This window comes from Balaenoptera ricei, chromosome X (genome assembly GCF_028023285.1).
Source record: "Balaenoptera ricei isolate mBalRic1 chromosome X, mBalRic1.hap2, whole genome shotgun sequence".
Lineage (NCBI taxonomy): Eukaryota > Metazoa > Chordata > Mammalia > Artiodactyla > Balaenopteridae > Balaenoptera > Balaenoptera ricei.
In genome coordinates, this window is record NC_082660.1 from 71,191,965 (window position 1) to 71,219,336 (window position 27,372).

Below are 27,372 nucleotides of genomic sequence, written 5' to 3' on the forward strand. Positions count from 1 at the left end.
TTTCATTAGGTCCCATTTGTTTATTTTTGGTTTTATTTCCATTTCTCTAGGAGGTGGGTCAAAAAGAGTACATTTTAATTTACTTACTCAGAAAGAACGTTACCATATTGACTCACCTACTAACCCCATTATTTAGTTCATTGACCACCACTCTTCTGCTCCATGCCATGAGATCTCTTTCAGTGGCCATCTGGCTTCTAGGAGCATTGTTATGCATTTGTCGGACACCTTCAATTTGACCACTACGTCGGAGTCCAATGTTTGGGGAAGAAGATATGTCCATATTTGGATTTCTCAGAGCTAAAACAAAAACAAAGGAAGGCACCACTCTCTTAGCAAAGGCACCAAACTCTTCCAGATCAGAGCTCTAAATAAAATAGGAGATTCAAAGACAGTACTGCTGGACAATATTGCTATCCCTTTTTTATACATTTTCTGTACCCCCTTTATGGTTTTTACAGTCTTATAGATAAAGCAGGCACTCAATAAATGTTTACTGTCTCTATAGCTCTTTTAATATTTTTCAGAGGACTTTCACAACTGTCATCTACTAAATGCTCAGTAAATACAAAAGGTGTATTTAACATATTTGGTAGATTCATAAATGTTATTAGTACTAGTTCAGAAAGCAGCTTTTTAATCTAAATTCTACCTTTATTTAGCCCATTAAAAGGTTTTTGAATAGAACTCCAATAAAGCTTTCAAAAATAGTAAGAAAAAAATTATTTAAAAAAATTTTTAAACTATCAAAATTTCATTTTCAAAATTGATAAGGAATGAAAGAAAGGGGAAATAAGCAATAGAAATTTTACTTTTGTTTTTAATCCTCCAGTAAGGTCCCTGTTTATTTTTTTTGTAATTGCAAATAAAACAAAAATGGAAACTGAAACATTAAACTGTTAAGATAAGCACCAGAAAGAAAAAAAAAACAAATGAACATTGCAAAGAGAAGTCAGTGGGGTCCCTTTGACTAACAGCATTTCAAATCTAACCACAGAAACCTAGTATTGAATTGCTGACCTCTAAATCAGGGTTCTAAGAAATTTTTATGTCTTAGGAACAAAAGGCCTGGATATATAGGATTATCAGCCCACTTCTTATCTTGTTCCAGGTTAAGGAAAGCTTATCTGAGCTAGGTGCTCCAAATGACATGAACAAAGAATGTTTTTATTTTAATTTTATGGGATACTAAAGAAATCAGGAAATGAGTAAAAGACCATGTGAATCACCTCAAATTTAAATCACCTTATTCATTTCTGTGGACTCCAAAATGTCACAATACCCAAATAAATGACCTCAATTATGTAAATATAAAAAGAAACACATTTGCCAAAATCCCGCACGAGGACTGCATTTTAAACAGAACTAATAGTTCTTGAAAAAAGTAAAACTGACATAGGCTAAGATTATATAAAACTCAGATGCATAGACACATTTCATGTAAAGTGAAGGAAGACATACAATAGATTGGAATAATACTGGTAATTAGAATAAAACTTGTCAAAGTCAATTAAAAAGTTGTATCTGTATTCCCTAAGAAGAGGACTTCTTGTCTTCCAGTATATTTTTGTAAACTCGAGAGACAGATGATATGTTGCTTCCTTTTCAACAAAGGAGGGCAAATTTTTTTTGGTATTAATTTTTAAACTTAAAGTGGCTTTAATTTTGAAAACTTTTAGGTTGGTTCCCCTAGAAGGGGCTGGACTTATTGTAGCACCTTGCTTATTACAACAAAAGTAAAGACTGCAAATACATAACTGAGTTAACAGAAAACAGTATATTAAAATACACCATCTGTGGGCTTCCCTGGTGGCGCAGTGGTTAGGAATCCGCCTGCCAATGCAGGGGACGCATGTTCGAGCCCTGGTCCAGGAGGATCCCACATGCCACGGAGCAACTAAGCCCACAACTGCTGAGCCAGCGCTCTAGAGCCCGTGAGCCACAGCTGCTGAGGCCGCGTGCCACAACTACTGAGGACCGCGTGCCTAGACCCCGTGCTCCGAAACACGAGAAGCCACCACAGTGAGAAGCCCGCGCACTGCAACGAAGAGTAGCCCCAGCTCACTGCAACTAGAGAAAACCTGCACGCAGCAACCCAACGCAGCCAAAAATAAATAAATGAAATAAATTTATAAAAACAAAATAAAATAAAATACACCATCTGTATTCCTTAGGAGATGCTAAATCACTTTAGCCCCAAATGATAATGAGATTATGGCACTTTAGTGTATCATATCACAACTGTAAATTAACAAAAATGTTGCTTTTATTTAAAAACCTAAAATGCTCCTCACATGTAATTACTTGGTACAAGTAAAATAATTAAAGTACAGTCATCATACCTTTTACAAATATACACATACTTACCACCATTAGCAGAATATGATCTATTAATTGGAAAATGTGGAACATCTCCTTCATTAATTAGCCTCAGATCTTGTTCTCTTTGTAACTCCCTGATTATTCCATCAAGAATGCTCTCATCTTGGTCATTGGTTTGTTGCCCAATTACCTGTTCTACTACTTCACCATCACCTTAATTAGACCAAAGATATAAAGCCACAAAATTATTTACATTTCAGTGTACCATAAATATAGTAAAATCAAGCTTAATCTATAAGTTTCTAGACAAATAATTTTAAAGGGATTAAAATGAAAATAAAACGTATAGCAAACAAAATATTTTCTAAAGAACTATTACATATGTCAGCTTGTGTGTTTAACTTAACCAATATCCCCAAACTAGACATTATTATGAGAGCCTTCTCACCTTAAAGAAAAATTATTAAGTTATTAACTTAAAAATGAATTTTCTCTATAGAATATTCCAAGCTAAAAGTTGGGAGTAGAGATTTGAGTAAGGTTTTAATAAGTTCAACTGAAAATACCGAAAATGCTTTGCATCTTTCGTGAGAATTTCCTTTCGGAAAGAAATCAATTATGGTCTTTCAAATATTGTCTCTTTTGATAATACCTCAGTATATTGATGAGTATAGAAATTATTTCTTATAATGAAATTCAACGATTACATCTGAATAAAAACTTATTTACTTCTATGATCTTTTTCTTTCTTAAATACATCTTAGACTTATTTTTCATCTTGTCCTCTAGTCAGATTAAATGGCATCTGGTAGAGTAGCCAAATGATCAGGTCTTATAGGAAGTAAAATATGAATTACAGGTTTTTTTATTCATATGCTTTCAGTTTTATCTCCTATTAATATTCATGCTTTCCCCCCTTATTTAATAAATATGACATCAAAGAAGTAACTATTGGCACATGTGTAACACCATTTCATTGCTCTACAAATCTTTATGAGAGAGAACATAAAAAAGGATATGCAACATTTCATTCTAGAAAGGTCAAGTCTTAATTCCCTAGTAAGGATATAAAATTCCATTTGCAGGAGTTCCCTGGTGGCCTAGTGGTTAGGATTCAGTGCTTTCACTGTGGAGGCCTGGGTTCGACCCCTGGTCAGGGAAACATCCCGCATGCCGCATGGCACAGCCAAAATACAAAAAAAAAAAAAAAGAAAAAAAATTCCATTTGCAAATAAATAACTCATTGCCTCATACTTGGAAGAAAACCTACAAGTAACAAACTAAGGTATGAAGCCATTCTGGTGTGGGAGGTGGTGTGGAGGCAGTATACCTAAGGGAAATATGCCAACCAGAAGAGTTGCTTTAATAGAGAATAGCTTATTTCAATGTCTTTTTCTACTACGTTCCCATCATGCATCACACTCATCACTGCTTCTTCAATATCCTCCAAGATTGAGTGCTATTTAAACACTCAGCATCCCCCACCCCAAAACTCAATAATTCTTTACATTTCAAACATGAGGATGGGTAAACAGCCACTTCCCAGTTTGTAGTTATTGAAATTTCCTCTTCTTCAGTCCATTAACTATGTACTCTCAAATTAAAATACTAATACTATGAGCAGTGGAATTTCACCAATTATAAAAGCTTGACACATTAAAGTTAGTACATTTAATCATCACTAGAAGTCAATACGATAAACAACAGGATCATACATATGTTCAGGGTTCTAAGAAAGCAGGTCAACACATTCTCTGTTTGAGTGTACTCTTGTTTGTCCTAGTCCATTTATCTGTGTCCAGGTGAGATAAACAGTGTAAAAGTACTCTGGTAAGATAAAAAGTTCTATGCAACTGAAAATTAATAAAGTATTAGGTAAAATATAGTATAACCTACTACAGAGTTTAGCATGGGGATATATTATAGAGAGAACAGGAGCAAGTATAACATTTTGCAAAATGTTTTAAATTTAATTTTGTAGAGAACATACCATTAGCCACATATCCCAGCTGTGGTATAAGCTGTTCATCTTTACAATTTTCCCGTCCTGGTACTAGCCTTTGGAATTTTGTGGGATGAGGATTTCCATCAACATCCACCAAGAATGGGGGAGGCATGAGATGAGGAGCTTGTTGGGTTTGTTCATCCAATACATAGTTGTTGGCATCACGGATAAGAGGTCGATAATCCGTATGGAAGAACATCTGATCTGGAATCTTTATGACAGATTTTTAGTACTTAATATGCACAGGAAATTTATAAATAAGCATTTATTTTCATTCCTAGAGCGCATGTGTTTTTCAAATCAGACAATTTCTGCATTATCTTTATAGTCCTCTATAGTCATATGTTCCCTCTAGGTAGAAGTGAATCACCTAGATCATAATCCTATCTTTTCCCCACAAAACTCTACAATCTATATTACTTTCTGGCCCTCCAATATAGTATTTTTCCAATTAGGATAAGAAGAAGCAAAGCAACAACACAGTAGATAAAGTTAGTTATTTTTTAAGTTGTAAAAAAAAATACAAACTTTTATAACTATTTTTCTTGCTTATTTTTATTCAAATAAGAATAGATGGAGTATAATATAAATGGTGAGGCAGGTAAATATCAATTGCATGAAAGACACTCAAAGGTGATACAAGTATTGAGCTGAACTCAAAGATTCTAAGCTCTTTTCCAACTCCAAGATTCTATAATCTACCCTAAAGTCACAGCTACTAAAATATAAGAAACCAATTAAGTTAGCTTCCAAAGTATTTTAACAAGATCAATAATAGGTAAAGTAGCCAAGAAAGAAAATAAGCATTCAGTCACCAGCTGTTTATTCCCAATTTAGGATAAGTAGAGGATGTAATCTGGTAAAATTGTTCTCTTATTACACCTGAAAGGCAATACAGAGAATATGTTCTAAGCAAAAGGATTTCCTAATGAATTTTTTTTTTAATTTTTTAAAAAATTTTATTTATTTATTTTTGGCTGCGTTGGGTCTTCATTGCTGTGTGTGGGCTTTCTCTAGTTGTGGCAAGCGGGGGCTACTCTTCGTTGCAGTGTGCGGGCTTCTCATTGCGGTGGCTTCTCTCGTTGCGAAGCATGGGCTCTAGGCGCGCGGGCTTCAGTAGTTGTAGCACGCAGGCTCAGTAGTTGTGGCTCATGGGCTCTAGAGCACAGGCTTCAGTAGTTGTGGTGCACGGGCTTAGTTGCTCTGCAGCATGTGGGATCTTCCCGGACCAGGGTTCGAACCTGTGTCCCCTGCATTGGCAGGCGGATTCTTAACCACTGCGCCACCAGGGAAGTCCCTCCTAATGAATTTTTATATCTACATCATCCTATATCTTAATAGTAATTTGAACTGCCAAGCTTTATGTTCTGTCAGTGATGAAAAATTTTACCAAAAAAGGTGACTTTGTTGTATTATATCTATTGACACAGAGTGACCCTTATTAACTGGAATACTTCAAATAAAATTTATGAATGATACAATAAAAAATTGCAATCTACAACAAAAATTAAATATACTAACCTTTTCATAGTATCTACTGCATCCAAATCCAAAAAGCAGCAAATGCCCATGAGAATCAGTACAAGCAAAATTGTTTCCATCTGGTGAAAATTTACAGTCAAACACTGCACCATGGCCTTGACCTTCAATCTGAAATTTAAAAGAGTCACTTTAAGTCATCTTAAGAGGTAATTTTCAAATAATAAGTGGTCAATAGCTTCTGCTTGCTAATATCTTGGATTATGTGATGCATAAACATTCCAATGTACTCTCTGACTTCTGTAGCCAGAACCCTACTGTAATAGTAAAGCTCTAAAAGAAATTAGGGAGAATTTCACATCAAACATTACTAGCAATGTCATATCTGAAGAAGAACTGCATGAATGACTGAGGAGAATAAAAAAGACCTAAACACAACCAAATTGACAAAGGCGCTATCTCAGCAAAGTCAAGATATTATCTTCATATTTAAATTGTAATGCAAGTTTTAAAAGAACCATCCTAAAATTAAAGTACACAAATCAATCTCACTAACACAAGGCAGAGGGTTATTATTCACACCCTGAATCTGTATAAAGCCTATAAAAGGGAGCTCAAAGGCCAACAATTTAGAAACGTTTAGTCAGAACTATTCTTCAGAAAGGAACACTAAATATGGTGAATATGAGTATTCCCATCACCACAGGAGGGTGTTCTACTGGAAGAAGAGATGGCTCACCATATTTTTCCATAGTTTGTACGAAATATATCTTAGAAGTATCCATATGTCCAATTCCATGTGTGCCAAACAGCTTTCTGATTACTAACTAAGCTATATGGGGTTTACCAGAGACAGATACAATACAGTCACTGTTGTGATTCATTAATTAGGATTATAGTTTAAACATTAACTTTTTTGTGATTTTGGTTAGTGTTAGCTCCAAATGCTTATTAAATTTGAGTTTCTAGAATTAAGAGCTGGGAACAAGAATTTGGAAAGTGCTAACACCACAATAACAGAGACACCCTGAAAGGCATAATTCTCAACTGGCCTTACTCTTGGGTCTTGAGTCATTCTCTAAGTTATTACATGGATTTAAACAGATGACAAGAGGTTCCTTGGCACTAAGTATACTTTAATTACCAAGTTGTCACATAAGAGAAGTCTGTTTTAATATCAACTAAGCATAGATTTCCCTTACCATGTTAAAATAATTCCGAATTTTGGTCCCCCGGTCAAGGTCCCAAATAAAAATGTTCCCATCATGACCTGCCGAAAGTATGATCTTTTGGTCAAATGGATGTGCTTCCAAAACAAATACTTCATCATCATGTCCCTGTGACAAAATCAATATTAAAAATGAAAAGCAACACTGAGTATCTGGCTTATTTGGTTAAAAGATCTCGGGAGTGTGCTATCAAATCTGATTCAGATGAATTCATGTACACAAATTTAACAGCATTTACTACATGCACGCTATAAGAAATAGTTTAGAGTTCCTTATATATTTAAATGCTGATTTCATAAAATATTCAATAGAGAGAAGACCTGAAAAGATGTTTAAAATAAAGACAGTCCAAATCAGTTACAGTTCATTAACCAGGTCCCTGAAGTGGAATTCTTATTTCTAGGACTCTGCTATTAAAAGGTTACAAAATATGTGACAAACAGAATCTTTTATTAACACCCAATTCTAACACAGTGATAACAGACAAACCTTCATTATTCTTCATCCAGCACTCTCTATCACTGGTATTCATATTGTATTGTGGGAGGCCCCATGGTATATTCAAACAAGCTATAGTTTGTCTTTTTTATCTTTATCTACTTTAAAGTTGAAGGTTTCATCTAATATGCTATCTGAAAAATGGGTTTGCTGCTAAAAAAAAAATAAGTTTGAAAACCAATGCTCATGTTTCCCTGACAATAAATCAAGTAATATCAGTATCTCTATAGACCTTAGATCATGAGTCTGCAAACTATAAACTTCAAGCCAAATCTAGCCCCCGGATATTTCTGGACATACAGCCTGAGAGCTAAAAATGGTTTTTACATTTTTTTAACAGGTAAAAAATGAAAGAATATGCAACAGAGACTATATGTGGCCTGCAAAGCCTAAAATATTTACTATCTGGCCTCTTAAAGAAAAAGTTTGCCAAAACCTGATTTAGATCATTGTTGATTTTCCTAAACTCCTGACTAGAGAGTGCATCATTAACAACAGGCTCAAAGTCTTAGAAAAGCATGCAGGACATCCTGAAATTGGATTTCACTTAGGAACACGTCAGCATATTACACATCAGGGGCTTCTAGAAATGATCATATATTGTGAACCTAAAAAGTGCATTTTATCCCAAATCACTGTATACAAAAATAGAGTATCCTACCATATTACCATTATGGACAAAAATTTAAAAGTAACTTTAGAATGGCTCAAAATGAAAAGTGGAAGATGAGGAGGTAAAATCGATTACAATAAATATCATCAGAAAACTTTTTTCCCAATGACTACCAAAAAAATTATTTATTTATCACAACAAAATCTCTTGCTGAATATCTAATTTGATATAGTAAATACTTCCTCAGTTTCCTAACCAGTAAATAATAAAATTACTCTGTTAAACTCAAATGATAGTGATACAACTACATTAGTGTACATTAGGAAAGAGAGGCTTTTAAGTAGGGGGTTGCATTTTTGGCCAAAATGACATAGTCACTGGGTCATGGGAAACAAAACCTAGTCAGCTTCAGTAATGTCTTAAGATTTATCATCTGCCCTATTTTTATTTATCAAGCACACCTCTATTTCCACCACTACCACAGAATCCAAATTATCATCATGGCCCATCCTATCACAGAATCCTACAGTATACCCAGAGTCATTCTTATCTCATTCCAATCTATTCTCTCTACTCTATTGCTAGAATTACTGGGTATTTTTCAAAAGCAAAATTCACATGCTATTCCTTTGCTTTTAAACCTTTTCATGGTGTCCTGTTGGTCTCAGGATAGATCCTGCAAGACCTTGTATGGTCAGGCCCCTGTCCATTTCTCCAGTCCTATGGGGTGACACTCTTTCTGCTCTCTGTGCTCTAGCCAAAAATTGGCTTTCTTTCTCCTCCTTTCTACCTCAAGACCTTTGTACATGCTTTTCCCTCTTCTTAGAGGGACCTTTCAACCTTCTCACATATGTAATTTACCAAATATTTATTGACCACACTGAGACAGAAAATAAACAAAAAAATACAATAAGAAAATATCAGATAGTGATAAACACTATGATGAAAATAAAGCAAGACAGTGACTGGGAGGCTACTCTAGATTGTTTGATCAGGGAAGGCCTTGTCAAGGAGGTGACATCTAGGCTAAGAGCTACAAATCTTAACCCAAACTTCACTTCCTCAGGAAGCTTTTTCTGACCCTTCCAGACCAGGTTTGGTCATCCTATTGGAAACTTGCTTTGCACTTTTCTTTCTTAGCATTTATTTCTTAAATGCTTGTTTCTTTTTTTTTAAATTTATTTATAAGCTGTAAACTCCAGGAGGATGGGGACCCTTTAATTTAACATTTACTCCTAACTCAATGGTTGGCACAGTGGATACTCAGTAAGTATTTGCTGAATGGAAGAACTTTACGCCCTAGTTAAGACCCTGACATACAAATTGTTAACACATAAAATATAAATTCTATACCAAAACTAAGCAGATTTGACTGTTACAAGTACTAAAAATAGTCTGTTCTAAAATTTCTTCATTAAAATTCACTGGAAACAGATGACCCATGAGTCAGCCCATGGGAAGTGTACCACTAAAGAGAACTCTAAATTAAGATATTTATTAAGACAGAATTTTATAAAACCAATGGCTACAACATGGCCTTTGACGCTGTGATTTTTAGAGATAAAGACCTGTAGCCACTGGCCACATGTGGCTACTAAGCATCTGAAATGTGGCTAGTGAAAATTGAGATGTTCTATAATTGTAAAATACACACTAGATTTCAAAGATTTAGTATGAAAAAATGTGAACAATTTCATTAATATGTCATATTAATTACATGTTGAAATGTTACTATTTTAGATATACTAGGTTAAATAAAATATATTATTAAAATTAATTTTACCTGTTACATTTTACTTTTTTATTGTGGCTACTAGGAAAATTAATATTATATACATGGCTCATATTATCTTTTTATTGGACTGTGCTGACATAGACAAACATTTCCTAGTAAGTAATAAAGCAAACAGTATAGGTTTTTCCACACATATTAATAGAAACTTGTATCAAGGAACAGGGAAAGCCAGAATGAGATAAGCATTGATTTAACAGAAAAAAGGAAGAATCTAAAACTCCCCTAACACAGTGTTAGGGTTTTACTTAGGAAGGAGGACTTGGGAGGTATATGAAAGATCAACTGCAAATCCTCCCAAAATTAAAAAAATCTTTAGAAATCTCAGAGGCAGAAGCAAGAAAAACTACAATCCTGCAGCCTGTGGACCAAAAACCACAGTTACAGAAAGATAGACAAGATGAAAAGGCAGAGGGCTATGTACCAGATGAAGGAACAAGAAAAAGCCCCAGAAAAACAACTAAATGAAGTGGAGATAGGCAACCTTCCAGAAAATGAATTCAGAATAATGATAGTGAAGATGATCCAGGACCTCGGAATAAGAATGGAGGCAAAGATTGAGAAGATGCAAGAAATGATTAACAAAGACCTAGAAGAATTAAAGAACAAACAAACAGAGATGACCAATACAATAACTGAAATGAAAACTACACTAGAAGGAATCAATAGCAGAATAACTGAGGCAGAAGAACGGATAAGTGACCTGGAAGACAGAATGGTGGAATTCACTGCTGCGGAACAGACTAAAGAAAAAAGAATGAAAAGAAATGAAGACAGCCTAAGAGACCTCTGGGACAACATTAAACGCAACAACATTCACATTATAGGGGTCCCAGAAGGAGAAGAGAGAGAGAAAGGACCCGAGAAAATATTTGAAGAGATTATAGTCGAAAACTTCCCTAACATGGGAAAGGAAATAGCCACCCAAGTCCAGGAAGCGCAGAGAGTCCCATACAGAATAAACCCAAGGAGAAACACGCCGAGACACATAGTAATCAAAGTGGCAAAAATTAAAGACAAAGAAAAATTATTGAAAGCAGCAAGGGAAAAATGACAAATAACATACAAGGGAACTCCCATAAGGTTAACAGCTGATTTCTCAGCAGAAACTCTGCAAGCCAGAAGGGAGTGGCATGATATACTTAAAGTGATGAAAGGGAAGAACCTACAACCAAGATTACTCTACCCGGCAAGGATCTCATTTAGATTTGATGGAGAAATCAAAAGCTTTACAGACAAGCAAAAGCTAAGAGAATTCAGCACCACCAAACCAGCTCTACAACAAATGCTAAAGGAACTTCTCTAAGTGGGAAACACAAGAGAAGAAAAGGACCTACAAAAACAAACCCAAAACAATTAAGAAAATGGTCATAGGAACATACATATCGATAATTACCTTAAACGTGAATGGATTAAATGCCCCAACCAAAAGACATAGACTGGCTGAATGGTTACAAAAACAAGACCCATATATATGCTGTCTACAAGAGACCCACTTTAGACCTAGGGACACATACAGACTGAAAGTGAGGGGATGGAAAAAGATATTCCATGCAAATGGAAATCAAAAGAAAGCTGGAGTAGCTATACTCATATCAGATAAAATAGACTTTAAAATAAAGAATGTTACAAGAGACAAGGAAGGACACTACATAATGATCAAGGGATCAATCCAAGAAGAAGATATAACAATTATAAATATATATGCACCCAACATAGGAGCACCTCAATACATAAGGCAACTGCTAACAGCTATAAAAGAGGAAATCGACAGTAACACAATAATAGTGGGGGACTTTAACACCTCACTTACACCAATGGACAGATCATCCAAAATGAAAATACATAAGGAAACAGAAGCTTTAAATGACACAATAGACCAGATAGATTTAATTGATATATATAGGACATTCCATCCAAAAACAGCAGATTACACGTTCTTCTCAAGTGCACACGGAACATTCTCCAGGATAGATCACATCTTGGGTAACAAATCAAGCCTCAGTAAATTTAAGAAAATTGAAATCATATCAAGCATCTTTTCTGACCACAACACTATGAGATTAGAAATGAATTACAGGGGAAAAAACGTAAAAAAGACAAACACATGGAGGCTAAACAATACGTTACTAAATAACCAAGAGATCACTGAAGAAATCAAAGAGGAAATAAAAAAATACCTAGAGACAAATGACAATGAAAACACGACGACCCAAAACCTATGGGATGCAGCAAAAGCAGTTCTAAGAGGGAAGTTTATAGCTATACAAGCCTACCTAAAGAAACAAGAAAAATCTCAAGTAAACAATCTAACCTTACACCTAAAGAAACTAGAGAAAGAAGAACAAACAAAACCCAAAGTTAGCAGAAGGAAAGAAATCATAAAGATCAGAGCAGAAATAAATGAAATAGAAACAAAGAAAACAATAGCAAAGATCAATAAAACTAAAAGTTGGTTCTTTGAGAAGATAAACAAAATTGATAAGCCATTAGCCAGACTCATCAAGAAAAATAGGGAGAGGACTCAAATCAATAAAATCAGAAATGAAAAAGGAGAAGTTACAACAGACACCACAGAAATACAAAGCATCCTAAGAGACTACTACAAGCAACTTTATGCCAATAAAATGGACAACGTGGAAGAAATGGACAAATTCTTAGAAAGGTATAACCTTCCAAGACTGAACCAGGAAGAAACAGAAAATATGAACAGACCAATAAAAAAAAAAAAAAATTCATTTGTAGAGGAATCTTTTAATAACAAGCTCCTGGGAGATGAAGACCTCAAAGAACATGATCTATAACAAAGTGACTCTGTTTACCAGAAAAGACACCTTCACAAAGATGCCTGGCGACCTCAGTGGAAAGGACCATATCAGGAATTATTAACTAAACCGTGTGCAGTGAAACTTGCTCCCATTGACTCATGGATCCATATACCTCATTTTAAAAGTTTTCACAGTCCTGACTGGATCTCTCACCCTATTGGTGACTTCCAACTGAAGCTAACTGGAAACAAACAAACAAACAAAAGCTTTCCTGGGTCAGAAGCAGACAACACCTGAAGTAAACAACTCTCCCAAGAATACAGACCAGGCCAGAGTACTTCATGCCTGACATCTATGACATTGGGGAATTCTGTCTAATTTATGTGAGGATATGCTCCTAGCCCTATTACATACTGTGGGATTGCTACAGTGGTGGTTTTGGTGAAACTTTTGCAGGTGTTATAATTTTAGCAATTACCCAAGTGGCTGTTACTTTATTTCCCTTAATTTTCCTCATGTATAATCTACTATTAGTTGCAGTGATCCTACAAATTCTCAATATAATTAAATATTATCAAAAAAAAAAAAAAGAAATCTCAGAGGCCTTAGAAAAGATTATCTCACATAGGCATCAAATAAGGATGATACTATGGCATACAACAAAGAAATGAGTCATGAGAATTGCTATCTAGTCCCTATCATTTACTACTGTGTAAACCATATGGCAATCTCTTGGCCCTTCTGAAAGTACTTATGAATCGATAATTGAAGCAGATAGGAAATAGGCTTTTAAGTAGAGTTCAACTATGACAAATTCCTTTTTTTAAAAGAAAGAAGGAAAGACACCATTTTCTCCTACGTCTTCCTCTTACCTCTACTTCTTGCATAAACTAATCCCCAAAGGTAGAATACAAGATACCCTTGTTAAAATAAAGTCAGCTCTACCCTTAAAACATTAACAACAAAAAATCCCAACTCATGCTAAAAACAAAATAACTTACATACCCTTGACCACATATGATAACATAATGCATAAATAAATATCAGACTTGGAAAGGATCTTAATAAGTTTTCATACTTGCTTTTAGCAGCTACACCATGTGCCATCCTTATTTTGTAGATATGTCAACAGAGGTACCTTGAATAATTACTTCTCCAAAGGACAGTAAGCCATAGAAAGTAAATTAGAACACTTAAATTTCCTGTCTTCTAGAATAATGCCCTTTTTGACCATTTTAATTATTCCAAAAATAGAATACTTACGGATAAAGTATGAAGAAGTTGGCCTGTGATAGAATTCCATACTTTCAAAAGGAAATTGTTCACTGCAGTAATAACTGTGGTATCATAGCGATCCCAGGCCACCATAGTCACCTTAAGTTTAGTGACCTTGTCTTCTCCAGATGGCAAATTATTCCTAAACAAAATGATTTCAGGTTCATAAATTTTGAACAAAGGTGCATCTAACATAGCAAATTATGGCAAAAATCTCTCCAGGAGCATGCAACTTTTTAAATTAAAAACTCCTAAACTATACTTTTAACTATTCATGAAATAAAATAATACGAGTAACACATAGGGCAATACCCATAAGCTTATTTTAGGGAGGAAAAAAAACACAATATGACAAAAATTTTATTGTTAGTTACATGAGAACAACAACAAAAAAGTGAAATTAGAAAGGAATCTGCAGATACCTTGAAAAATAAAGTACAAGGTTAGATTGGTTACCAGAAAATATGAAGAAAACATATAATGGACACTTTATTCTTAAATATTCATTTTTGAAACTAATAGGTCTTATAAAAAAGCAGTAAGAAATTCAGTAACTTTTGTTTTAATTGAATGACGTTATCAGTAGCTATGACCACAAAGTTGGTTCTATATTGTTATTAATGGGAAGATAATTAATTTCCGGGTCATACCCTAAAGGAATTGCAGTATCCTAAAGAGGAATTATATATCTTCCAATGAACAGTGAAGATGATGAAACAGAATTCTGATTAATTGTATTTATAATGTCAAGTAGGAATGTTAGCAATATGAAATATAAAGGTATCCTCAGTAAGTCAGAGAAATATCTAAACATACGATGACACTTAATAGGGACAATCCTCAAAGTAGAAAATAGTATAAATAGATATAAAAAATGACTTAATAGAAAATCAGGGCAGAGAATGATTATATGGGCATTAGTAAAGCACAGAGATCTTTGGATCACAAGAGACCAGAATTTTCAATGAGTCAGCTATGTTCCTATCATCCAATCTGTCCATCAACAGCAAAAGGCAATAGTGCTTAGAGACTATATACAGATGCAAACTTCACATCTACCAATTAACTACAAATTAAAAAGATATTTATTTTCATTATTAAATAGAATTCAATAATGTAAAACATACTATACCATATGAGAACCACTAAAATATCTAACATCCAATCTTACCCAGTCATTTTAGTAGCCATATCTAGCACTATACTCTTCCACTCTTGTTGCTGATATTGCCAGATTCTTGCCGTTCCATCTCTACTTCCACTAACAAATCTTAAACTGCAAAGAAACAGTTAAAATATCCTTATTACCTTCCTCTAAAATGGAAATCACTATTTTTCTAATTATAAAAGTAATACATTCATCCTCATATATTTCTGCGGAGAATAAAAATGGTACACTTTGTAAAACAGTTTGGCAGTTCCTCAAAATGATAAACAGTACCATATGACTCGGCAATTCTACTCCCCCATAAATATACAAGAGCAATGAAAACATAAGTCCACACAAAAACTTGTACACGAATATCCATGACATTATTCATTATACGCCAAAAAGTGGTGACAACCCAAGTGTCGATCAACTGATAAATGGATAAACAAATTGTCGTATATCCATACAATCGAATGCTTGACAGCCACAAAAAGGAATCCAATTCTTATACATGCTCCAACATGGATGAATCTTGAAAACATTATAAGTGGAAAAAGTCACAAAAGACCAAATATTGTATGATTCCGTTAATATGAAACATCCAGAATAGGCAAATCTATAAAAACAAAAAAGTGGATTAATGGTTGTTCAGAGCTGAGGGTGGAGGTGTAAAAAGATTGGGGATTGAAAGCTAAAGGGTATGATATGGGAATTCTTTTTAGGGTGATGACAATGTTCTAGGGATATGGATTAAGAGATACAAACTACTATGTATAAAACAGATAAGCAACAAGGATATAGTGTACAGCATGGAGAAATATAGCCATTATTTTATAATAAACTTAAATGGAGTATAATCTATAAAAACATTGAATCACTATGTTGTACACCTGAAACTAATATAGTATTATAAATTAAATATACTTCAATTAAAAAATAATAAAATAGGGCTTCCCTGGTGGCGCAGTGGTTGAGAATCTGCCTGCCAATGCAGGGGACGCGGGTTCGAGCCCTGGTCTGGGAGGATCCCACATGCCGCGGAGCAACTAGGCCCGTGAGCCACAATTACTGAGCCTGCGCGTCTGGAGCCTGTGCTCCGCAACAAGAGAGGCCGCGATAGTGAGAGGCCCGCGCACAGCGATGAAGAGTGGCCCCCACTTGCCACAACTAGAGAAAGTCCTCGTACAGAAACGAAGACCCAACACAGCCATAAATAAATAAATAAATTTAAAAAAAATAATAATAATAATAAAATAAAATTGATCGTAGTGAAGGCTGCACAACCCTGTGAATATACTAAAAACATTGAATTTTATGTGGAATGTATCTCAATAAAACTGTTATAAAAATACATTCATTAACCTATAAATCTATCACTGTTCATAATTTAGTTTCTATTCTTTCAGACTTTATTAAAGATATATATATATATATATATATTTAGATATTACCCCTACAGAAAATAGAATTACACTACATATAATGTTTTATAATGTTTTTCTTTAATTTAAGTGTACAGTTTGAACTCTGAACAATGTAGGGATTAGAGGCACCGACCCCCACACTGCCACACAATCAAAACTTTGCGTGTATATTTTGACTCCCCCAAAGTTAAATACTATTAGCCTACTGTTGACCAGAATTACCAATAACATAAACACTTGACTAACACTTATTTTGTGTGTTATATGTGTATCTACATATATTTTATACATTCATGACATACCTTTCTCTTAATTTTTTTGATATTTCTAGGCTACATGGTTTGTCTGAGTTTTTTCAAATTGTCACAAATCTCCAAAACTTTTTCTAATGTATTCATTGAAAAACAATCTGCATAAGTGGACCTGCACAGTTCAAACCTATGCTTTTCAAGGGTCAACTGTATTTTGTAGATATATTTCTATGTTTACAAATATAAAAACTACCATCACTTTCAATAAATGTTCAACAATATGGATATATCAAAATTTATTTAATCAACCTCCTAATGATGAATATTTTTACTGTTTCTAGTCTTCGCCATTATAAATAATGTTGTGATGAATATCTCTATACACATCTTTGTAAAACCTTATATATATCTTTACTGAGTCAAAGGGTAGGCACATTTTTTTTTTTAAAGAAAGAAAAGCTTTATTCTGTCTCAGCTTCAGGTTTGGCCACAGATGCACACACTGGGAGCTGTCAAATCAATGACATTTTCCTAGTATAACAGTATAATGGACTCTTTCATGAAGAATTTATACTCTCTTCCTGAATCTTTTCTCCCTTATATTCCCCCTTCAGGGTAGGCACATTTTGAAAGCTTTTGACATACTGCCAAATTATTTCCCTGAAAAGTTTTTTTAAAAACAATTTACAGTATCATCAAGGTTGTGGGGGAGTGTCTATTTTCCCTAAACCCTTGTCAATATTGGGTGTTATCATTTTTCAATATCCTGTCATTCTGAAAGAAAAAAATTGTTACTGTTATTCTAAATTGCATTTCTCTGATTATTAGTAAAATTGGACATCTTTTGATGTATTTACTGGCCACATAACTAATTAAGATAAAATAATATTTCTCATTTAAGGAAAAAGGCAAAGAATTAAAAAATTCATATACTCCTAGAATGAAAGAATAGTAGCTGTACAAACCTTCCAGTGTATAGCTCAGTAGGGTGCAATAAACCAACTTAAAAATTATTTTAAGGATTTTTCATTCCTAATAAAAACATCACTCTTTGTGGACCATCATTATTTACTCTCGCATTTAACAAAGATTAACACATTCATCATAGTAATCACCCAGTGTTTGAAAAGTATTTAATAATAAAACATGGTCACCCACATAAAGTCTTTATAGACAGATAAGGATACAAATTTATGCTAAGTGGTTGAATTTTTAAATCTATTCTAGGTCAATTTGTAGGCCAGGGCAGAAGATTATCACCTTCTGGGGACCAGACATTTGAGAGGGTACATGAATACCTGTATATAATTTCTGAGTTTACAGACATAGGAAATTGTGTATCATATGAGTAGTAGAGACAGTAAGCAATACAGATGCTCAAAGGAAGACAAGACAGCTAATATCTCAAGCAGTCAGGAAAGGCTTCAGGTAGGGTATGAACCTTAAAAGGAAGATAGAACTTAGAGAAGAAAAAGAAACAGGAGGCAGAAGGAAAATAAAAGGAAGGAGAGCAAAAGGGAGAGGGAGGACATAGGCGGTATAGAAAAGGAGTGAAAGGAAGTAGGCTATGATTATTTCTGGTGTGAGGTAAAGTATAAGTGAAAGAATGGATAAGAGAATGTATATGGGATGTAATAATAATGATGACTAAATCAATTGGGCTGGATCTAAGTATTTAAATGGGGAATAGTAGATAAGAAAAGAATGTAGGTATAAGTCAAGTTGAAGAGAATTCTGAATGCCAGGCTAAAACATTTGAATTATAAACAAAGAGAAAACACTAAAGATTTCTGAACAGGGCAATGTTAATCTGACAGAGATGGACTAGATACATTTAGAAGGGAAAAGAAAACTGAAGGTAATGGGTCAAATAATGGAATTCTTGACTAAAATGGGTGATAACAGAAATGGAAAAAGGAAAATCACTAATAAAGGAGGAACTGATAGACTATGGCTACTACTTGGATGGGAGCTTAGAAGAGCTGGGGTAAGAATGTCATCAAAGACAGACAAGGGCTTTCAGCCTAAGTGACTGGACAGAAAAAAAAATGTAGTAGAAGTAGTGTTTTCTGAAGAAATACAGGTAAAATATGTGAAACATCTGTTTATACAGATATGTACTACATAGTTACCTGTCTCCATTGTTACAGAACTGAACAGCAACAACCTTGTCCTAAAACATAAAACAGATTTTTGGTTAGAATTAATTTATTTTTAAAACGAATAAAGTACTCTTCCCGCCATATTCACATATGAAAGTATCATGGAGTAGATATTTTAATGCTATAATTTTCTTTAAAAAAAACCCTCTAATTTTCTTTTAAAAATTAATGAAGGCTGAAACAATACATTAACTAAGGAGGAATACTTATCAGCAGTAATTTGAGATAAACCAGACATAAGCAAACCTGTTTCTAAACCATAATCTCAAGAGACAGATAGTTCTGAATAGGTGATAGTTTATTATATTCCCCATAATAAGACAGCACACTAATCTAAAATGCCAACTTAAAATAATTCATTTAATAGTAGTTGAATTAAATTCCTCACTTAACTTTTTTTTTTTTAATTTTAGAAAACCAATGATTTCCTGTTTCTTACATGGTTTATTTAATTATTTTACAATGAATTCATTTGACCATCTTTAGGTTCTATAATTTAGATACTGTTGTTTGAACCTTTCTTTACAATGACTAAACTATACTTTTACAAATATAATGTGCATTGTAGTGATTATATTATAGTAATGTACCTTCAAATGTTGGAAACATTTTCACAAACCACAATTATTGAACTACATTTGAACGTAATTTTTTAATTAATTTTCTTTTTTTATTTGAACTTAATTTTTAATAAAAAGCTCAGATACTAAATGTCTTCGTATTTAATTATTTTTTCATTTTAAAAACGTATTAAACCGTCTTCATATGTTCAGACGTATCTGTGATTCACACTGTTCCATGATTTCACTGAGTATTTATCTGACAGATTCGGGATTCTCACTGCCAGTTGCAATAACTGGTTTTAGATGTTCTGGAAGGACATCTTACTTTCAATGACTAACAGCCACCACTGATTTCAACAAGGAATGTTTAAGTTTTCTGACTTTTTCTTAGCTAGGCCCTTGCCAAAAAGCCCCTACCAATCAGTTTTTCTTCATCTTTTCCCCCCTCAATTATTTCCCATTCATTTATTATCTCCTCCTCTCTCAGCTCTCAATAAATTTGACTGCACTGTATACACACCTTGCTTGGGTGGTAACTGTAAAGATGCCTCCTTTGTGTGCTCTAGCACAAGTGGATTTTTCCCACTGGATAGTCTCAGATTGAGATCTTTATATATTTCCTAAGTTTTTCTCTTTCACAATTTACATAATATTCCAGGATTTTAGTATCTAGGAATAAGTAACAGCAAGGTGAGAGCTCAGCTAGGTTCAGTAACTTTTCATAAGGAGAATATCCAATTATGTTTATATGGTAAGACAAAAGCAGGAGGCTGTTTCCAAAAGCTCAAGGAAAAGGTTTCTAACAGGGGTCTCTTTTACTACAAATTTCGGGAACATGATTGATTCTGGAACTCACAAAGTATCTTTTTTTAAAAGTCATCTTTCAGGGAAGTTATGTGTGTTTTATTGATATGTACTAATACTATTCTAAATAAAGTGTCAATAGTAGTAGGAACAGTAACAGTAAGACTTGTAAAGCTGAGTACTTTCAAATGCTGACTATACAGCTTTGACAATGAGGAACATGAGATATACAGTGAGCTGAAACAAAAATACTCCCATATTCAACAGTAAATAATTACCTGGAGAAGGTAAGGAAATAAACAGAAGGAAGAAGTGAAAGGTACACAGGGATATGAATAAACAGTAGTGGCTCCAAGATTCCTGAAAATGTCACAGGAGAGTGGAAAGAGCTTGGGAGGAAAAATGCCAGGCACCAATGGCTGTCACCCCAGCATAAAATTGTAACTAAGTGGGATTAGATTTCAGGAGTCTGATGGCATTCTGAAAATAATCAAACTAAGATCAATGAGCTAAATTCAGTAAAAAGAATTTTTTTCCTAAGACACACTTTAATGTGTCTTTTAATAAGTGTATAGACTTCAAAGTAACAAACACTCATATAATTAATAAAATAAAGCAAGCTAGAAGAGGATTTTTATAAATTATTACTGTAATATATATTTTTCCCTTCCCATACAGTCAGATAAAAATTGTCTTAAATACTACAACCATACTAAATCCAGAATTTCACACTGATCTTCATTACTAAAGAGACATCTTACCATATAGGTTTCAGTACCAATCTATATTAAATTAGGGTAGAGATCAGAAAAGAAATAAAACCAATTTTCCAGGGGTGTTTAAAAAGAAAGCAACATATTTAAGTTTCTCATTTTGTTCTTACCGTATGTGACTCTAATTCAGCAATTTTCTCAGGGATCTCAGAACCCAAATAATATATTCTAATCACATGGTCAGTGCTACCTGTTGTAATGAACATACCACCTAGAGGATTAAAAAACAAACAAACATTGTACCAAAGAATTTTAAAAACCCTCTGATGGCTTCCTTAGTTATACGTTACCTTGTTAATTAAAAAGCCTTCAAAAAACATAAGGTTATTTTCTAACCATTAAAGACATATTAACATTTCTGAGGAAAAGTAAGTAAAATTCAAGAAAAACAAGAGGAATATTTAAAGAACAACTATACCATTCACCCAACAAAAATCCACCAACTATACACTAAATACAGGCCTTTGGATCATAAACATTAAAGGCATTGAGGAATTCATTTCTTCATATTTTATGTAAAAACATAATGTTCCAAAATTATTTATAAAATAACCTATATCTACAATTCTCTGTATAGTGGCTATAGTGGTTGAGTGTGAAAACTCAGCAGCTTTTGGGATGATGAAAAAAATTCTAGAGATGGATGGTGGTAATGTATGTAGAACAATGTGAATATACTTAATGCCACAGAACTGTACACTTAAAAAATGTTCTTAAAATGGTAAATTTCATGTTCTATTTTACCACAACAAAAAAGAAAAGGTTAACCAGCACATAATTCTTAGCAGTAGAAAAGCACTGTTTACATACTGTGAACATGTCTTCTACATGGAGCCACTGTAAATGTTTTCTGAAAAGTCAGGGCAGGATTTTAGTGTTGAATTGTGTATGAGTATTGGGTGAAGGCTTTACTTTTTACCAACTAAATTCTGCATTATATAAAAACATATTAATTGTAAATAAGAAAACAACTCAAAATCTATTACATGTTAATTAGAGACTACAAAGGTCTGTCTATTATAACATATGGTTCGCATTTTTAGTATGCTTCCATTAATTCTCAAACATATGCATTTTTTCTCCACAAAATTAAAAAATATTTTACAATTGAAAAATCTTTTATAACTGGATTATTCAATATTTTAGATACTCAAAACATTCAATTTTTACACATACCAGAACTGAAAGATGAACAAGATATCTGAACTCCAGGTCTAGATCTCTCAGTAAATTTCACGGGGCGATCTCTAAGAGAAAAGTAAGATGTTTTTATTTTTCATCATGTTCATTTAATGTGCAAGAATTTTAGCACACTGCTAGATAGTGACAGATTTATCATCAATATTATAGAAACCACAAAACTGAAGTAGTAAGTACTATTCCCATTATTGAAGTTAAAAATACATTTAAACTTACAAATATACTTTATGCTATCAGTATTATTATGTTAGCTTTACAAACAAATTACCATGTTACTTACTACCATCATGAAGAAAGGTTCAAAGTGTTCTTACCAGAGTAAGAAATGAAACAAATACTCCTTATCAAAATTTTGTGTATAAATTAAATAGTCTCTTCAACATTGGTTTCATAAAAAATTTATTCTAAAATCTCTAACATCAAATTGAAGTAGGTATGGATATGTACATACACACTCATACATATATAAATTTATATACTTACATACATGGACTATCAAGAATCTCTCAAGGTGATAAAGAAAAATTTCTAACCCAATTCTAAACTTACTTAAACTTCATTGTTTTTACATGCCATTGCCAGAAACAGATAGTTCCGTCAGCACCAGTAGAAGTGAGGTATCTGGTTGTGCCTTTAGTTGATGGACAAAACTGGAAAAAAATTTTTAATTAAAATAGAAACCTTTCATGTTCAAGCTTAATTTCAGTTTCAAGAAATTAGTTATTTAAATTTCCTAGATTAATGAATACCTTATAAAAATTCAAAATATCAAAAAACTAGAAAAGTCATTCATTGAATTTAGGATAAAATATTTTAGCTCTAAAGATAATTATTTTAAAATTATTCAACATCATACTTTAATATTATTATTTTCCTACTTTTAATGGAGGAAAAAAACAAAGTCATTACTAGTTAAACCATTACAAATCTGCTGAATACACGCTTATATAGCAACCATATAAAATTTTTGTAGTTCACATGAAAAAGGCATGCATCAGAAGTAAGTCTAAAACAGTGATAAGGAAGTTAATGTCTAAGTATTTGGGTTTTAACATTTTACTTTAAACTCTAATTTCAATGAAGTATGATAGAAATTTCACCATTCTTAAATTTAAATCATCTTCATGTGTTTTAATGGATAACATAAAATAGGTCAAATGTCTGTATGTATCATTGTGGAAAAAAGAGATTAAAAAAATACACTTGAGTTGCCAATTTAAAGTATGACTACTATCTGATGGTCTTTATCATGTAGGATTCTCAGGCTCTAACTCTCAGTATCTTACAGGTCCTCAGAAGAGAATCAGAGAAGGGAAAAGCCACTAGGATCCTGATACCTGGGACATAGGAAAAGGCTGAAAATCAAACCAGGGTCTCTAGCATGCTCATGAGCTTTAAAAATCCCAAATAGGGAATTCCCTGGCAGTCCAGTGGTTAGGACTCAGAGCTTTCACTGCCATGGCCCAGGTTCAATTCTTGGTCGGGGAACTAAGATCCTGCAAGCCACTCAGCATGGCCAAATAAATAAACAAAAATTAAATAAAAAATAAATAAAAAAAAATTCCAAATAAACATAATGAATACCTTCCAATGAGATGAAAATTAAGGATCACTGGATTTGAATAAATTTTAAATTCAAATCAAAAGAAAATTATCATTATAGATATTAGAAGTCATTTATTTAGTTTTCTTGTTTGGAAGCACAGAACTTCTAAAGACTACAGAGTTTAAATCAAACAAAAAATATCAATTAATATTATCCATTAATAGTTGATGAATAGTAAAGAAATCAGTACTGAGGTAGCATGCTTATATTTTCATTTCTGACATAGAGAAGTGTGCAATAGAAAGCTTAATCCACAATCTATAGTAGGGGTCTGCAAATTAAGGCCCACACACCAAATCCAGCTTGCTGCCCGTTTCTGTAAATAAAGTTTTATTGGAACACAGTCACCTTACACTGTCTATGGTTGCTTCTGCATTGCAAAGGCAGAGTTAAGTAGCTGCAACAGAGACCATATGGCCTTCAAAGCCTAATATATTTACTATCTGGCCTGTAAATTTGCTGATCTAGGATCTATAGGAATGAGACAATAAAATATGAAATATAATGATTTTATTAAGTTTGAAGAAACACTAAAACCTTTATTATGCTCATATTTAAAATGTTTCAATCACAAAGGGGAATTCAGTACATTAATGTACCTTAACTGGATTGTTTTTAAATGAGAAATCATGTTTAAGATTATAAAAACACATATGTGCATTTCTGAATACAAATTAATACACAGTTATTGAAGAAAAGTTAGAAAATATAGAAAAACAGAAAAAAAGCTATTTATAATTCCACTACCCAGAGGCAACCACTATTAACATCATACCATTTTACCTCAATTTTATTAAAAAAGAAAGAAAGAAAGAAACTGAAAGAATAAAAATACACTATGATGTTAACAGAGATAGTCAATTAGCAAAGAATAAAGCATATAGAATGCATGCTAAATGATGATCATTACTATGAACAAAAATGAAAGAGTGCTGGGGGGGTAATGATTTACAATTTTAGAGTGGTAAGTTTGTCAGAGAAGGTCTCCCTGGAAAAGTGACAGACATTTCCATCACTTAGAAAGTAAGGGAACAAACCATGTGACTATCCAAAGAGGACCATTTCAGAGACATGAAACAGCAAGAGCAAAGACAGGAGTGTAGCTAGAGTGGTCTAAAAAAGCAGCTAAAGCAGAATGAGAACAGGAAATGAGTAGTAGGAGATAAGGTCAAAGAGAGCAAGGGGCTGAGTATGTAAGACCTTGTGGGTCATTGTAAAACCTTCAGCTTTAACTCTGAGTTTGGAGGCTATTAAAGGTTCTGAGCACCAGTGACATGACTTAACTTCCTTTTTTTAAACTTCCATCTTAAAATCACTCATGCAGCTATGCAGAGGCTAGACTGGGACAGGAAAGAGGGATGGGAAGAAGCAGGAAGATCAGTTAGAAGTCTGTTCCAAAATCTAGGTCACAGATGATAGTAATTTGAAATAGGGTAGTAATGATAGAGGTCATGAGAATTTGTTCAGATTCTGGATATATTTTGAGGGTAGAGCCAACATGGTTTGCTAACGAGTTAGATATGGGCTATGAGAAACAAAAAGTCAGGGATGACTACTCTGAGCAATTGGAAGGATGAAATTGTCATTTGTTTAGATGGGGAAAGCTTTGGGAGGAGCAAATCTGAAGAAGGAAGACAGGGGTTCAATTTTGAAGATGTTGAGTTTGAAATGCCTCGTAGACATTCATGTGATGATGCCAAGTAGGTAGTTGAATGTACAAGTATGGAGCTAAAAGATAGGCCCCAAGATGGAAATACAAGTTTGGAGTCATCAGCATACAAGATGAAATTTAAAGCCATGAGAGTTGATGAGATCAGTAAGGGAAAGAATGTTATAGAAAAGAGGTCCATACAAAAACAAACCAAAACAAAAAACAAAAACAAAGAGGTCCATGGATCTCTAGGGCACTTACACACATAAATCAAATGAGACAGAAACTAGCAAATGAAACTATGAAGGAGCCAAACAGTTCCATAAACATTTCCAGTATAAACAAATATTCATATTTTTTTATGTTGTATGAGACTATCTCCAAATTCCAGAAACAGTCTGTCAGACAGGATGGTGGGAACACAAGTAACTAGTAATATCCCAAAACAAAATCCAAAAAATAATTTCAACTAATTAAAACTTTGACATAAAAGTGTTCAAATCTAATATATGTTGAATCCAATTCTTGCTAGGGCCTCATAAACAGGTGATATATTATTTAAATAACACACAAAAAATTGACTGGCATATTTATTAGTGATTAAAGAACAAAGAAAAGTGAATGGGAGTAATTATCTCATCCGCAAAAGTAATCTCCTTGACCAAAATAAAAGACAGTGTCAGAAGGATTCCTCTGTTTTGCTGTCAACACAAAGAAGAGAACAAAGTTCTTTGGGGAGTATCCAGGACTTTCACTACCAACATCTGGTAAAAACACTATATGGACAAATATTTAAAAACTCAATGTATTGTATGTCAAACATCAAGTTGAAATAAGAAATGACTGAAACTAAGAATAAAAATTTCCCTAATATTAAACTATGCATACACACACACACACACACACTAAATCTGAACTGATAAACATTTTGCATTAAATATTAACACAAAGTATGCCAATATTCAAATTAGAAGCTACTTACATCCTACCTAAAAGGTACTGGTGTTGTTCCTTAAGGCAATTCCAAGTCTCTTCCCTTCTTCACAAATACAAATGAGATAAAGAAGATGTCTTACACTGCATTTGAAAAACCTTTTCAATGACCTTTTTACTTATTTCTAAAGGGAACAGATTTATATGAAAAGGAAACTTTAAAAAATACCTGTCTGCAAGGTAGGGACAAAGCCCTTAAGAGATCAATATTTTTCTGTTGCCATTCTTTGTATAATCCACATGATGTAACAAAAAACAAGAGAATTCTCATTCTTATTACATATACTAGAGGTAGCTTTTTATTTTTCTTACCTGTATGGAAGTAATAGAAGCTGAATGTCCCTGAAGGACTGCAACTGGTGCACAAGTTCGAAGACACCACACTCTTACAACTTTATCACAGCTGCCTGCGGCAATGAGAGTGTTTTCATAGTTAACAGCCATGTCAGAAATTTCAGCAGAGTGCCCTCGAAGTGTAGCAAGAAGGCGCCCATCATCTGTTGCCCAAATTTTCACCAAACAGTCATCTGAACCCTATAGCAACACAAAAGGACAGAAGATTTACAATAAAGCAGAAATTCGCTCCCTCCCCGCACAAAAAAAGCAAAAACAAAGGAGAATTTTATTAAGTTACTTCTAAGCCTTTACTTTTTAGTCTCTTTTCTTCATATAACATGGAGTGAGTAGAAAATATAAAATATGTCCAAATGATAGCACTGACAAAGCACTGTCCAAACTGATAATGGCATATGTGAATAACTCCTCAAAACTACTACCAATCCTGACAACTCAAAATATTTTTTACTTTTAAGTG

The 27,372-nt window shown here is 33.6% G+C and overlaps 1 protein-coding gene across 1 annotated transcript in view; it reads right to left on the bottom strand.

Annotated features, from left to right (window-relative positions):
- The window catches only part of BRWD3 (bromodomain and WD repeat domain containing 3), a 120,533-nt gene that overhangs the window by 41,950 nt on the left and 51,211 nt on the right, over positions 1-27,372 (bottom strand). Inside the window, exons 8-19 of the mRNA XM_059910688.1 lie at positions 26,871-27,092; positions 22,858-22,958; positions 22,285-22,355; positions 21,219-21,319; positions 18,939-18,979; positions 15,153-15,257; positions 13,970-14,123; positions 7,009-7,143; positions 5,849-5,977; positions 4,313-4,538; positions 2,368-2,535; positions 117-300 (exon numbers count right to left, since the gene is read on the bottom strand). Of these exons, the coding sequence (XP_059766671.1) occupies positions 117-300; positions 2,368-2,535; positions 4,313-4,538; positions 5,849-5,977; positions 7,009-7,143; positions 13,970-14,123; positions 15,153-15,257; positions 18,939-18,979; positions 21,219-21,319; positions 22,285-22,355; positions 22,858-22,958; positions 26,871-27,092 (1,637 nt within the window). The remainder of the gene's footprint in view (positions 1-116; positions 301-2,367; positions 2,536-4,312; positions 4,539-5,848; positions 5,978-7,008; positions 7,144-13,969; positions 14,124-15,152; positions 15,258-18,938; positions 18,980-21,218; positions 21,320-22,284; positions 22,356-22,857; positions 22,959-26,870; positions 27,093-27,372) is intronic.